At 37.8% G+C, this 15,959-nt stretch overlaps 3 protein-coding genes across 3 annotated transcripts; all 3 read right to left on the bottom strand.

Annotated features, from left to right (window-relative positions):
* Positions 1–243: 243 nt before the first annotated feature.
* LOC118210276 (trace amine-associated receptor 13c-like) lies at positions 244–1,374 on the bottom strand. Its single transcript, XM_035386310.1, has one exon. It carries the CDS (start codon positions 1,243–1,245, stop codon positions 244–246), a length of 1,002 nt encoding a protein of 333 aa, XP_035242201.1. The 5' UTR covers positions 1,246–1,374.
* A 3,379-nt stretch (positions 1,375–4,753) lies between these two features.
* LOC118209959 (trace amine-associated receptor 13c-like) lies at positions 4,754–5,974 on the bottom strand. The gene is made up of 2 exons (XM_035385698.1): positions 5,938–5,974; positions 4,754–5,806 (listed from the first exon to the last, which is right to left on the bottom strand). Exons 1-2 carry the CDS (start codon positions 5,972–5,974, stop codon positions 4,818–4,820), a joined length of 1,026 nt encoding a protein of 341 aa, XP_035241589.1. The 3' UTR covers positions 4,754–4,817.
* Positions 5,975–13,055: 7,081 nt separating this feature from the next.
* Positions 13,056–14,057, bottom strand: LOC118209958 (trace amine-associated receptor 13c-like). Its single transcript, XM_035385697.1, has one exon. It carries the CDS (start codon positions 14,055–14,057, stop codon positions 13,056–13,058), a length of 1,002 nt encoding a protein of 333 aa, XP_035241588.1.
* Between the last annotated feature and the right edge of the window lie 1,902 nt (positions 14,058–15,959).

The following is a 15,959-nucleotide window of genomic DNA, read 5'->3' as shown; positions in this document are numbered from 1 at the left end:
TGGAGTCTGTATTGGAGTTTAATTTTAGAACAAGCCCCAACTCTGACAATAAGTTTTTCTAAAAAGAGAAAAATGGTGACATTATTAAAAAAATTGATAGTATAATAATAATAATAATAATAATAATAATAATAATAATAATAATAATAATGATAATAATAACACTGTAACCCATTCATGAAAAACAAGGATGAAAAAATGAAAAGGCTTTATTACACCATATTCACACAACATAAGAAGTCCTTATGTTTCCTGTGCCAGTACATGCAAAACTGAAGAGTCTGTGCCACATATCTTAAGTGTTATTATGAGTTTAACAGACCTCTGAAACCATGGATAGAATAGGGCATAAATAATAGGATTGATAGAAGAATTTAAATATATTAGAGTCACTGTAATTGAAACTGCAAGGTGCACAGATCTGTTCCTGAAATAGACATCAAGGAAGGCACTTACATAGAAGGGTACTAAGCACAGAAGGAACACTGCCACTAGAACTCCAAGGGTTTTTGCTGCTTTCCTTTCAGATGCCATAGAACTGTTATTTACTGTTGGGCACTTTCTGACACTCCTTATTTTATTTGCATGCGTTTTAGCAATAGCAAAAATGTTCAGGTATATGAATATAATAATTGAGCATGGTAAAACAAATACAATTATGAAGTCAACAATAGCCCATGCTGTATTAACTTTAAAAATACACTCACCACATGTGATGTTTGCTTTCATGTCAGTAATATTTCCATTGAAATAAAGAAGCAACATATTGTAGATTAATGAATACAACCACAGTATGGCTATTATCCTCAAAGTTACATTCACTGTCATTTTCATGGAGTAGTGAAAAGGGTTAGAGAGAGCCAGATATCGGTCCACTGCAATTAAAGCAACATTATAAATTGATATACAAGTAAGGCAATATGCTGCAACATTAAAAATTGTGCAATACAATATATCAAAGCACCTCTGTGCATCTATCAACATAGTAAAGTAGAGGGGCATCACAATTGCCCCAACAAGAAAGTCTGCCATGGCCAGAGAGAGCAGTAGGAAATTAGTTGGTGTCTGAAGCTGCTTGAAGTGGCAGATGGAGATGATCACAAGCAGGTTTCCACACACTGTCAGTGTCACAACTACTCCTACTGACATATACAGCAGCACATCAGCTGCTGTTAGTGAAGTTCCCAAACAGGAAAAGTTTGAATGGACACAGGCTGCCTCTTGATGCTCTTCTGTGAGATTCATGAAGGAAGTAGATACGATTTCACTGAACAATAAAACGGTCTGTCATTATACATAATTTAGGCAGTCTAAAAAAAAAGAAATTTTGTTGTATGAATCCGCATAAAAGATGTAGCATACTGTGGCTTGCTGGTCTTGCAGAGTCCTTTTGGCTCATTAAGAGCAGTTGAGTCACATTTATATAAAGGGGTTACCATTGCTTTTTTTTTATTTTTTTACTTTGGGTGACTGTCTGTGAATTCCCATCAGATTAAATTACATTTGTACACGAGATTGTGTTAGGAGACAGGGAGCAAAATTGGGTCAGTGATGTCATCAAATATTATAGAGAGGGTGTCAAGTGGAAAGGGCTTATACTTCTTGATTGCAGAAGTTGATTGGAGTTCATCAATGTATTGACTTTTCTTGGGTTTTTTGGAAAATTATGACAAATCCTGTTAAATATATCCCTCCTTGTTTACCCAAATTAACATAGTATTACATTAATTTAACAGAAGCTCTTAACACAAGTTCATGCTGTTGAATCCCAGACCTGTTATATACATCATTCCAAGACCAACAAGTGTATATGCACCATCACTGAAGCACTAATGTAAATTAACTATGCTAAGCAAAAACGTCCAGATTACAGTACATCCATAACAAGTCCTAAAAGAGAAACCTCAAATCATAAAAATGACCAGAACCTGAACTACCACAAAGGGTATGATTATCAGAGCCAGGGAATGAGAGTAGAAACAAGATGCAATCCAAAGAGGTAAGGTTTCATTTTGCATGTGAAGACAGATAATTCTGCTGTCCTGACCACCATTCTAAAATTAGCCCCTTTTCCATTGCAACACCCGTACCCAGAACTATCGGGAACCTTGGTATTTCCCGGAACGTGTACTAGTTTCTGTTTCCAAAGTTTGAGAACCACGACAATGAGAACTTGGGAGGAGGTAATGGGAAAAGAAGAAAATTCTCATTTTACATTGTGTAACATTCCCTTAAGAAATGTTATTTGGAGAAATTCTCTCTTGACTGTAAACTACTTCATAACATATGTGGCCACTATTTCCATGCATGAGGGTAAAATTGAGCAGGCAGGCTTGGCAATGTTCCATACACGGAGCATGGAGGGACCGTGAAATGCAGGTCTGAAAATCAGGAGGGTTTTCCGAATAACATCCAGTAACATCGAACTGCGTGCCACATCGAACACAAGTTTTACGTAAGTTATAACAAGAGGCTTACATTTTATTTCCTGCAATTCTACAGCTGTGGTTATAGTGACATATCTTATACACCGAACCAATGAGTCAAATGTGTTAACATTAGCTAGCTACAAAAAAATCTATGTAGACAGTGTTCATTCTTGTATTAGCCAAACTGCCATTCATAATTTTATTTGTTAACTCTCTGGAGGAGAGGCAAAATGTAGTTTAGAGCACTATTCATAGTACACTTCTGCGGGCGATGGAAACACATCCAGATCCCGTGAGCATGGTTTCACGGGACAGTACAGTATGGTACAGCATGGCAGTGGAAAAGGGCCAATTGGAAGGCCGGTACAGACAAGCCTTGTGCCTGGCAGATTGAGTGACAATGGAAAGAGGGGACAGCCAATCTTCAGGTTCTATACATTTATTACTGGCATGTGAAATCTTGTATGAAGTCAACATCAAAAAAAGCATTTTTTATCCAAGCGTGTAGCCCACTTAATGGAGGCCAAGGCTGGCTTAGTGCTTATGCAACAAGATTTCAAACTGAAGGAGTGAAAGTAGTTTGAAGAGGTGAAAAGACATTTATGAAAGATGAAAAAAGGAGTGATGAAAAACAGATGAAAGAGCAGTTAGTACATTAAAAATTGGTGTAGTGCACATGTTCTGCAGTGTTTTCTTTTTTTCACTGTAGACTATGTCACATATTAACAATATGGACCTCACAAAAATTTTGACCCTGCTTATGCCCCTGTTTACAACAACTGTGCTGTGACTGCTCTGTGATTTCAACCAATATTTTCTGCGACAAATACCCATCCTGAATTATAATTGTAACACCTGCCTCGCGGGACACTGTACCAGCAGAGTTAAAGAACAAATTTTTAGCTAGTATTTAAATTTAATTCTTCCCCGGATCCAAATGAGACAGCTACATCCAAACTTCACTCTGGTTACGACTCATATCTCTAGAGGCCTGGGCCAGCAATGTAGATGTTGAACTCACCCATGTAGTTAACTCTGGTGATATTGAAATAAAACAAATGAGCCCCCATATAAATTACAAAACCCACAAATCAGATAACCCGTATGTAAGTTTTAGAATAAATAGTTTTCCTTCACGTAGTCTTCCTTACCAATGAACAAAATACTTCCCTAATCCATATACATCTAAATACATTCACGAAACAAGAAAATGTTCAGAAATGGCCTTAAAAAGTAAACCTGTTGGCGCTTCTCCATGGCGTTGGAGCACCTGTGGTCATCGTACTTACGACTGCCCACACAGTTCTGCAGAGAACTGGCGAGGAAGAACTTGGGAGATTCCAGCACTGGAGTCAATCCTTTGAGAAATGCCTGAGTTAATCCTCTAGTAGGTTCTCTCCAGGGTACAAGCAGTCTGTCCTCTGAATTGTAGACATTTGGCTGTGCATTCGATCGCCGTTACGTCTCACCAACCTTCTTCGTCCTTCTCCCACTTCTCACCAAGAAGAATCACACGTCTTTTATTTTCTCTTTAAAACACTCCAACCCCAACATCAGTTTAAAACAATGTTACAAACTAAGCTGTGTGTACCCCTCTAGGGGGGTCCGCACTTGCTTTATCCATGCATAGTGGCTGGGAGGGCTTCCAAAATAGAGCCATACCATCAAACATAAATGTATTTGGTAAATGGACTGCATTTATATAGCGCTTTACAATTGATGCCTCTCATTCGCCAGAGCAGTTAGGGGTTAGGGGTTAGGTGTCTTGCTCAAGGACACTTCGACATGCCCAGGGCGGGGTTTGAACCGGCAACCCTCCGACTGCCAGACAATCGGTCTTACCTCCTGAGCTATGTCACCCCCCTTTATTTCCTTTTAAGATTGTCAATAAGGATTCTAACTTTGATGAGAGTGGTCCTCACCGAAATAAAAATAATTAAATTATAAACTAATAAATATTCATGAATTTGTTTATGTTAAAAGAAAACAATCCATACAGTCCACTGAACATTTTTCTAAACATTACATGTCTATATGAAAAAGGCTCAGGCAGAGATATAATGAAAATGACAATAATGTAAAAAAATAATTGGCTCATCGTGACCTGTCACCACCATAAAAACTGGAGACCTGTTTTTGGTACTTCTGAAATAGACCATTTATTGTGCACAACACATGACAATAAAATAAAATTTAAAAAATTGAAACAGAAAAACAGTGACATTACTAGTAGAAGTGATAAAAAAAATATATAATAATAATAATAATAATAATAAAAATAATAATAATTTGGACAATACTATACATACTGTTACCCATTAATGAAAAACAAGGATGAAAAAAATGAAAAGGCTTTATTACAGCACATTCACACTACATAAGAAGTCCTTATGTTTCCTGTGCCAGCACATGCAAGACTGAAGACTCTGTGCCACATATCTTAAGTGTTATTATGAGTTTAACAGACCTCTGAAACCATGGATAGAACAGAGCATAAATAATAGGATTGATGGAAGAATTTAAATATATTAGAGTCAGTGTAATTGAAACTGCAAGGTTCACAGATCTGTTCCTGAAATAGACATTAAGGAAGGCACTTACATAGTAGGGTACTAAGCACAGAAGGAACACTGCCACTAGAACTCCAAGGGTTTTTGCTGCTTTCCTTTCAGATGCCATATTACTGTTATTTACTTTTGGGCACTTTCTGACACTCCTTATTTTATTTGCATGCTTTTTAGCAATAGCAAAAATGTTCAGGTATATGAATATAATAATTGAGCATGGTAAAACAAATACAATTATGAAGTCAACAATAGCCCATACTGTATTAACTTTAACAATACACTCACCACATGTGATGTTTGCTTTCATGTCAGTAATATTTCCATTGAAATAAAGAAGCAACATATTGTAGATTAATGAATACAACCACAGTATGGCTATTATCCTCAAAGTTACATTCACTGTCATTTTCATGGAGTAGTGAAAAGGGTTGGAGAGAGCCAGATATCGGTCCACTGCAATTAAAGCGACATTATAAATTGATATACAAGTAAGGTAATATGCTGCAACATTAAAAATTGTGCAATACAATATATCAAAGCATCTCCGTGAATCTATCAACATAGTAAAGTAGAGCGGCATCACAATTACCCCAACAAGAAAGTCTGCCATGGCCAGAGAGAGCAGTAGGAAATTAGTTGGTGTCTGAAGCTGTTTGAAGTGACAGATGGAGATGATCACCAGCAGGTTTCCACACACTGTCAGTGTCACAACTACTGCCACAGAAAAATACAGCAGCACATCAGCTGCTGTTATTGGAGTTCCCAAACAGGAAAAGTTTGAATGGACACAGGCTGCCTCTTGATGCTCTTCTGTGAGATTCATGAAGGAAGTAGTTACAGTTTCACTGAACAATAAAATGTTCCGTCATTATACATAATTTAGGCAATCTAAAAAATAAAGAAATTGTGTTGTATGAATCCACATAAAAGATGTAACATACTGTGGCTTGCTGGTCTTGCAGAGTCCTTTTGGCTCATTAAGTCACAGTTGAGTCACATTTATATAAAGGGGTTACCGTTGCTTTTTTCTTTTTCCTTTTTTTAATTTTTTTTACTCTTGGTGACTGTCTATGAATTCCCATCAGATTAAATGACATTTGTACAGGGGATTGTTTTAGGAGACAGGGAGCAAAACTGGGTCAGTGATTTCATCAAATAATACAGAGGATGTCAAGAGGAAAGGGCTTACCCTTCTTGCTTTCAGAAGTACAATGATAACAGAGTGGAGTTCATCAATGTTTTGAATTATCTTGGATTTCATAGAGAATTATGACAAATCCTGTTATATATATCCCTCCTTGTTTACCCAAATTAACACTTTATTATATTAATTTAATTTTAATTTAACACAAGTTTATTCTTTTGATTTTCATAGAAAAAAGTTCCAGACCTTGTATATACATCATTCCAAGACCAGCGAGTGTATTAACTATGCTAAGAAAATACAAAAATACAAATACTGAGTACATACAGATTACATTCATAACAAGCCGTAAGAAGAGAAACCTAACGCCATTAAAATGACCAGAACCTGAACTACTACAATGGATATGTGTATTCGGGCAGGGAGATGACCAGATAACTTGCAATCTGAAGAGGTGGCTCTTCAGTTTTTCATTTTGCATCTGAAGGTTCACAACAATTCTGCTGTCCTATTCTAACAGGGTAGTACAGACAGGTCTCGTGATTGACAGGAGTGACAATGGAGGGAGCAAATAGCCCATCTCTGAGGATGTAGAGGAAATATGGCTGAATCAGAGAATCAGGTTTGTTGCCAATATTGTGAATGTGGCAGAAGGCACCGCAGTGGTTCGACCGGAACTGGTGCAATGGGATATTGCTGTTGTGTTCATCCTTTTATTACTTTAATAAAATTCTTAGTCGTGCTTGATTGTCATTTCTGCAAAAAGTCTGAGATCAGTTTAAGCTCCCAGCAAACTAGAACTATGAATAAGCCATAAGGAGGCCATCGGGTGGAGTTCCGTACTTACTTTATCTCCTGCTGCTCAGAGATATATTTGTGGTAGATTGCATTTTCTGAGAATTTCCTAATACATTCCCTGCATACCCAGTCAAAATCGCACGCACAAACTTTCCTCTAGTACGGGTTTCTATATAATGGCCTATGTCTGTGATATACACAGGTTAACATGACTGGGCAAGTTCATTTGGGATATATGCAAAGCCCTGTGCGAAGTCTGCAGCGCAAGGTCTCTATCGTCATGCATTAAGTACATCCGCTACATGCTCGCATTGTACATTCTACCAAATGTGCTCTTTGTAACAACTGCTTTCATCAGGACTTCTCCATTGTTGATGTCATGTAGCATATCCTACCCTGTGCTGCTGGTAGATAATACAAAACTAGAATACTATAGTTACTGGTTATTCAGATTAGCCTACAACAATGCTTATTATGATTTATGATTCATACAGCAGTCATATCCCTCTTTGAATAAGCATGTTTTAGCATCCACAATTGCAACATGTAGATACACCACTGTTTTTGGCAGGTAGGACTGTAAGGATTGCACTTGTGTAATTGAGCCGATAAGAGGCAAAATTACTTTGTATGTGTTTGTTAAGAACGTCAGTCTGGAGATGTGTTTAATATGTAAAGGACATCAAGGCCTTAAATATCATACCGAGGTTTGTTACTACAAAGGAGAGGGGGTAATATGACTAGCCATGGTGGTGGAATCTGCTGGGGTAAGCCAACTGGCATAACTTTTGTTATCATACTGTTACTGTAAGCTGATGAAAGTTTTCCATTCTGTGATCTCCTCTAAATGAATACACAGGTTATTGCAAGTCTACCTGATCATTTACCTAATACATAAACATCGGTACTAAAGGACGCACACCCCAAAAACATATTATCTGTGTATAATAAATGGGTGTCACATCACTCAGAGATCGGAGCCAAAAGCAGAGGTTGACTGAAGAGGCACCAGTGAGTGAAAACCAGCAGTTTATTGGTAAACAGAAATCAAAACAACAAACAGGAAGACACACAAGGCAAAAACACTGATACTGAAGAACAAGGCACAGAGACATGGAAGGTGGGCAAACAGTGCAAAATAAATGCAAAGACCAAGCAATGAATGAGCAGGGCAGGGAACTTATATACACAGAGGAACAGGTGAATTCCAAATTCTGAATTAGGGAGTAGAAAATATAGTTGATTTACAAATTCTAAAACCACATAAGGATGATTTTCCCCTTTTTCAACAGAAAAGATAACATGAAATGAACAAAATATATCTTCAGTATATTTCCTTGTTGTCTAGATTGATAGATGCAATACAAACTAAAAGAAAGCCTAGGATGCAGTGAAGAAAATAGGACCTTGCATCATGCTTGCACTGGTCAAAGCATGTATGATGCAACAATTCATATGCTGTTTTTTTATATTGAATCAATGAACTCATGTGAAAGATGCTTAGAGCAATACTAGGATGATGCAAAATAATGTGTAGCAACTGATTTATTTTCAGGATATAGTACAATTTGCATTTTCTTCACTTTTGTTAACAGCACTGCTTTAATGTGTGTATTTTTCTTCAATATAATTTCTAAGATATTCTGCCAATGTACTAATGATAGGGTACACACAATATTCATGCAAGAGGCAGCCTGTTAGCTGTGGGAATATTAGCATGTCAGTATAGAAGGCAATTAGCGATTCCCACTTTTCCTCCCCATGGCAAATAAAGGGATGTTTTTCAACACAACTTCACTTGATAGCAACAACAGGATCGGTTTGATTAATCTACTGAGACAGTCCAAGAGACAAACAGATGAAGGTGTTGTTTTCTCAATCTAGTTCTTGCATAAATGGAGCAATCATGGGACACTGTTAGCACCTCTGTCTGAGTTTTTCATCTTTAATGATGGTCTAACTCTCCGTGGTATACTGACAAGGCACATAATCATGATAAATGATGCAATCACAAGCCTGGGGGGGGGGGGGTTAAGGGTGCAAGCAAATAATTTTCTGTGGATGAGGTTTGATTATGGCCCACTCGTATACAGGCTACCTTACTGAGACTGCACAAAAGCTGGAAACAAGTCAGTTTTTTTCTCAGAATTAGGACTCATCATAATAAACTATTAAACATCATAAAATGGGGAAGCAGTAAAAGGCCCTGGTTTTGGTGACTCATTTGTTCAATTTACAATTTTTTTTGAGTCATTCCCATAATAATAATATTTTTACTCATTAAAAAATAACCTTTTCCACATTGTGTGAAGACTCACAACTTGCAGTGGTGATATATTACTATAGATTTTAATATTTATAATTACCAGAACCTACTCCATGCAGTCAAAGCAAAAAAAGCTTAAATTAAATGATAGGCATAAGCATTCATCCCCTCTGCTATGGAGAACCTAAATTAATTCAGGAGCAAAAAAATACCTTGACAAGTTACAAAATTGTTGAAGGCTACTGTGCTTGCAGTAAGAGCATTTCAGAATATGATTTCAGAATAAATACACCTGTCTTTGTAAAGTCCATCAACCTTAATTAATTTCAAGCAAACATTCAGTTGTGAAGATGTAAGAATTGCTCCTCTCTGCTCATACATAAATAAATTCACAGATCTGTTTGCTATACCCTATTCAGATGGGAGCCATTAGTCCTAACTTGGGCCTTGTCTGTTGGCTCAGATTTGGCCTTATGGCATCTCTGGATTAGATTTGGCATCTGGGCCATATCTCAGTGGTGGATGTGGGCCAGATTTCGGATGTGAAAATGTGACTTTCAAAGAAGCTGGATGCAAGTGTAAAATATGTATTATCTGCACTTTTTCTTGTCTGTTTTAATTTAGATTATTAAAACGTGTTAGTTACTAAACACTGCATTACTTTTTGAGTTTACAAGGCAATTACATTGATGCACTTTAAAGGCTCTGTTGGCAACAGGTTCATCTCAGTCTGTCAAACTCATATGAAAGCATACACAATAAAGCTTTATAAATGTCACGCTCTGATGAAAAATAAATGAGCACTAAACTGAAACGAATGCCTTTCCACTGGTACAAAATATTTGGATGTTTGGATGAGGTGAAATCAGAGATGGGTGCAAATAAACCATATATAAATAAAAATAAATGATCAATCCTTATCCAAACAAAACCAACAATGCGGCTACCCGATATCAAATTATATGAAAAGATAAATTGTTTCATTTAATCTCAAAGGGACTTCCCAAGGAACAGAAAGGCTACTTTGGCTACGTTTATACCACAAGACTTGGTGCCCAGTTCCGACTTTTTGCCTATATCCTATTTTTCTTTGACCGTCTGTTTACATCTTTTGAAGTGACCCATATCCAATACCTGTGCTCACACGGTTTACACTTGAAACAACCCGCATGCATACACAAAGGTTTGGTCATCAATACGAAAGTAAACAAGCACGCAGCCATGGCCATATCGCCATCTACAATGGACACAAAATCAGAGAGAAATTATAATTCAAGCTGTTGCTTTTCGAAGCATCTTAGGTCCGCAATGAACACCCCCTGTATTTTGGCCTGTACCGACTTTCCGCCCCACATATTTAAAAGGGTGTAATCTTGGTATTCATGCAAGACGCAAGACTGATACCCTCTATAAGACATGTGCTAACGGCCATCTTTAACAGTCTAAATATAATTTTAATGGTAAAATTCTTGAATGGAAAATTCTCTTAACATTAATGAATAACTTAAAATAAATGTAACTTAAATATGTCATTCAGCACAATGCTGCTCACCTCCTTCTTCAGTTGGGAGTAGGGCTGATTCATTGGTAGGGGGAGACCTGGCTGCTGAGCCTGAAGCTGCATCTGTTGGGCCTGGCACCAGGCAGGGGCAGGGGCAGCTGATTTAGTATGAATAGCTTGCCTGCATTGATTAAATGTCGGCTAAAAGAGGAACGAAATGTAAACACTCAAAATTTTCTGTGAAGATATTAAGTAGGATAACTAAGGTTAGGGGAGCAAAAGTAGCCTATTTCACTATGAACTAAGATAACAGGTTAATTTCCACCACTCACAGACTACACCCACCTTTCTTTGTGGAAAAATTGGGTGACATACTGTCGCCCTTTATTTTCTCTCTCCTGTCTTTCTTTTTTTCTTTTCATTATTGGAAGCCAGATTTTTCTTTAGGAAGCTGAGACATGATGCTCCACCGGCACTCCTCACTCGCAATTCACTGCTAGTAAGTTGTGATGGGCGAAAATGAACGAACAAATCTTTTTGAACGACTTTTTAGTGTCCGGTATGTACCGGGTCAGCCTGTTGAACGTCCGAGTGCTCATGAATCGGACTTTCCCTGTATTTTTCCACTCAAAACTGCTGCCTGCTACGGTAGTTGCAGCGCTCAAAGCATAGCAAGCAGAACAACCAATGAATGAGCGAGTTGAATCGGACTTGACTCGAGACAGGCAGCCTGCACTCACTGAACGAGATCGAAAGAACCGGTCTCTCGAACTATAGGACGTCAATGAATGAGCGAGTTGAATCCGACTTGAGTCGAGACAGGCAGCCTGCACTCACTGAACGAGATCGAAAGAACCATTCTGTCAAACTATAGGACGTCAATGAATGAGCGAGTTGAATCCGACTTGAGTCGAGACAGGCAGCCTGCACTCACCGAACAAGATCGAATGAACTGTTCTCTCAAACTAGGACGTCTGCTACTTGCCCAGGAAGAATGACAAATTGATGTAGTCAAGTCACATTTCTGTAACATCGTATTGGGCTTACATAGCCTACCTACATATACAAGTAGGACGCAGAATCAATGTATTAAAATGAATATTTTATCTTTATTAATGTAATTAATGTAAACTTATACATGATACATGGTAATGCATTGAAGTTTGGTGGGGCGTGCAGCACTAGTTGTCGAACGTGCATGTACTATAATGGAGTGTCACGGAGAAACTGATGTCGTTTTTTAGAAAAAGTATTGAAACTCGAGAGGTTTGAAAAGTTCGATACATTTACATGTATCAACTCGAAGGAAGCGATACTGTGAAAAGAATTTGGTCTGCCGACCACTACTAGCAAGTACCATTCGCGCCTGGTTTGGGGACAGGACCGAACCATTTCATGTAAATGGGGGGGGTGGGGGGGGGGGGGGGGCAATACAGAGGCTCTCTAGAGGCTCTATTGTTTTTACTTTTTGAAAAAAACAATAAAAGAAAAATAAACTGTTAGTTTTATTAGTACGTTGTAAATAAAATATTCTATTAATGATGATAGGTTAATAATTTAATATTGAAAAAATTTAATATTGAAAAAAAAGTGAAACAGGCCCCTGCCTGTTTCACTTACGTCACTTAAACAATCGAGGCTAATCTCATGCATATCTTATCAATTTATCTCATTAATAACATTACCAAAATATGCATAATCATGAATATTTAAATTGCGGTGCTTTGTAAATTCTTCATGCTGACCTTGTCTACTTTTCTTATGTGCAAACATCATAAATTGAGCACTTACTGTTGCCACATGGTTTGCATAGCAGCTTTATTCACTAAATTTCAGAGATGAGAAATCAGAAAACAAATGATTTGAAATGATAAATGGTTGACTTTAAGCATGTGCACGTTTAAGCATTTTACAAAACATCGAAAAATGGCAGAATAGTCAATATGGTGAATCTGTGCCAGCTAGAAATATATAATTGTATAAATATTTAAATGAAATTGACCCCATTTTTAAGCAGGATTTGATTGATGGGGCAGCATACATGTATATAGGCTCAAAGAATAAAAAGACAATGTTAAAAATAAGAAAACATGGATATTAAGACACAATAGAAAGGTTGTCAAGCTTATAACGCAGGGAATACAGAGGGCTTTTTTGATAATCTTTACAGACTCAGGAGTTGAAGTGGTAGAAAACATTTTTTTTTTCCTAAAATAGATTTGGCATCTCTAATCCCACCCAAATTTGGAAAGGCCAATTCACAAATTATGTGCAGCATGCACATACATGCCACCTGCTGCCAACTGAGCAGTGAGCTACCCAACAGTCCAAAACAATGAATAGTAAATTGTTATGGTTCCTGTTCAAGTACATTCAAGACTGAAGATTCTGTGCCACATATCTTAAGTGTAAATATGAGTTTAACAGACCTCTGAAACCATGGATAGAACAGAGCATAAATAATAGGATTGATGGATGAATTCAGATATAATATAGTCAATGTAACTGAAACTGCAAGTTGTACAGACCTGTTACTGATATATCCATCAAGGAAGGCACTTACATAGAAGGGTACTAAGCACAGAAGGAACACTGCCACTAGAACTCCAAGGGTTTTTGCTGCTTTCTTTTCAGATGCCACAGAACCAATATTTGTTTTCTGGCATTTTCTGACACTCCTAATTTTACTTGCATGTCTTTTAGCAATAGCAAAAATTTTCAGGTATATAACTATAATCATTGAGCATGGTATCAAAAAAACAAGTATGAAGTCAACAATAGCCCATACTTTATTAACTATGACCACACACTCACTACATGTGATGTTTACTTTCATGTTCGTAATATTTACATTGAAGTAAAGAAGCACCAAATTGTATATTAATGAACACATCCACAGTATGGTTACTATCTTCAAAGTTAAATTCACAGTCATTTTCATAGAGTAGTGAAAAGGGTTTGAGAGAGCAAGACATCGGTCCACTGCAATTAGAGATACATTATAAATTGACACACATGTAAGGTGAAATGTTGCGATATTAAAAATTGTGCAAACCACTGTACCAAAGCACCTTTTTGGATCTATCATAATAGTAAAGTAGAGGGGCATCACAATAACCCCAACAAGAAAGTCCGCCATGGCCAGCGAGAGCAGTAGAAAATTAGTTGGTGTCTGAAGATTCTTGAAGTGACAGATGGAGATGATCACTAGCAGGTTTCCACACACCGTCACTGTCACAACTACTGCTACAGACAAATACAGCAGCACATCAGCTGCTGTTGCTGAAGTCCTTAAACAGGAAAAGTTGGAGTGGACACAGGACTCCTCTTGATTCTCTTCTGTGAGATTCATGAATAAGGAAACTGGTTACACTGTTACTGAACAATCAAATGTCCACAGTGATTTTTTATGTAGACAATCGAAAATGATCTTCAGGAGTGAAAGATGTAGAATAATGTTGCTTCCGTTCTTCTGAGTCATTTAGAGCTATAGAGCTACATTTATACAATGTGGTCACTATTGTTTTTTCTTCTGATGGTTGTTAATGAATCCTCATCAGATTTAATAACATTTATTGTACAAGTTGTCCATGGAGACACAGTGCACAATTGGGATGGGCCAATGATGTAATAAAATAATACAATCTGAAAGGGTATCGAGAGGAAAGTGCATTCAACATACACCGATTAGGCGCGGCAGGGTCATAGTGGTGTGTAGGCGTGTGCCCTGCAATAAATCGGAGACCTGGCCAAGGTATATTCCTGCCTCTTGCTCTATGCATGTTGGCATAGGTTCCAGCCCCCCTTTCCCTCCTGACATTTCTGCTCCTTCCTCCTCACTAGAATTGCCTCCTCCTCAGGCTATTCCCAGCTCAGTTGTTAGTCCTTCCTTCAGTCTTCCCATATTCAGTGTCTTTCCCAGTCTTAGGTACTTCAATATTAGCTCTACTATTCTGTTCTCTAGTGTTGAGTAAAGGCTAGCTGAACTATCCACATTGACATTGAGCAAAATCAAGCTCCAGTTGCAAATTTAAGTTGAGGTTAATTCATCTCGATGAGTCTTGGAATGCATTGAGTATTACTCACAAGTAGGTCAGCTTGACAAGTCATAAGCTGATGTGAGCTAGCTAACTAACTGCAACTTAAATCAGCATTCCAACATACGATAGCAACATGCAGTCTCAATAGCTATGCTGGGAATATTCAAAGAAAACAAACCTGATGGGAAAATAGAGTGAGGAGAAGCAAATGAATACATCACCAAATGGAGATGATGCAGCTTATTTTGTTCACTTAAAAGCTTTTCTCAAAAGGCACAAAAAATTCATATCCATCACTATTATTAAGACCTAGTTCCTAGTCATGATCTCAGAATGGAAGGGTAGAGGGGGTCAATTTAATGCGAGTCCACTTGAATGTATTCATAAGAAGCATTAGAGGATCACCGGTCAAGCCACTTTAGTAATCAGGAGGGGCTGCTGGGTGGCTGATTCAGTGAGGAGTTAAGGAGTCCGCATTTCACCATGCCAAAGCCACATATGAAAACTCTCTGTCAACTTCGCTCTGCAGTGAAAAGACAAAGGGTGGTGACATGTGTTTTGGAGAAGAACCATGGATGTCTATGCTCTCCTTAATCTGCAGTGGAGTTCGCACATGAACGTGGCTGCAGTTTCAGATAATTGGACATTCCAAATTAGAGTTCAGCCCGACTTTGGGTGCCAAAAAAAAAACAGGGAGGCCACTTTGGTTAACAGTAGTGGCAGAGCTACTTCCAAAAGAATGAGACAAGTATTGCTCAGCAGGGAACCTGTTGGCAGCTAGTAAGGCTTTTGAGGTGTTGCAACCAGTGCATGGTTGAAATTTTCCCAAAACTGTCTGTGAAAAGTGAGTTGCTTGGAGTCTGAGTGGCAGATGAACAGTATTAAAGTTATGACCAAAGATTCATATCAGCTGATTAGTGATCTGAGACTGAAATAAGGAATGAGACTGCCTTCTTAAAATCGTACTCTAACAATTTGAGCCTGTTAAGTAAAACAAGTCTGCTAATAAAATGTTCTTCAGTACGTGCACTTACTAAAACTTGGTCATTTAAAATAACAAACATGGAATCTGTCTCCTTACGAGGAAAGAATCTGTCTCATGACATCAGCCATCAACCAGACTCTTACCATTGAACTCCTGGAATAAAGTTCACATTGAAAGCCTTTTCCTCCCTTGATGTCCTCTCTGATTTTATTATTTTATTGCATCATTG

This window comes from Anguilla anguilla, chromosome 12 (assembly GCF_013347855.1).
Source record: "Anguilla anguilla isolate fAngAng1 chromosome 12, fAngAng1.pri, whole genome shotgun sequence".
Lineage (NCBI taxonomy): Eukaryota > Metazoa > Chordata > Actinopteri > Anguilliformes > Anguillidae > Anguilla > Anguilla anguilla.
Note: the sequence above shows the minus strand (reverse complement) of the source record. Positions and strands in the feature narration are given on the sequence as shown.

What these genes read in the sequence shown, in the direction of transcription:
- LOC118209958 (XM_035385697.1), bottom strand. Translation starts at nt 14,057, where the DNA reads ATGAATCTCACAGAAGAGAATCAAGAGGAGTCCTGTGTCCACTCCAAC.
- LOC118209959 (XM_035385698.1), bottom strand. Translation starts at nt 5,974, where the DNA reads ATGAGCCAAAAGGACTCTGCAAGACCAGCAAGCCACA. An exon ending in TGCAAGACCAGCAAGCCACA is followed by an intron (nt 5,807 to 5,937) that starts GTATGTTACATC and finishes TGAATCTCACAG; the next exon opens with AAGAGCATCAAGAGGCAGCC.
- LOC118210276 (XM_035386310.1), bottom strand. Translation starts at nt 1,245, where the DNA reads ATGAATCTCACAGAAGAGCATCAAGAGGCAGCCTGTGTCCATTCAAAC.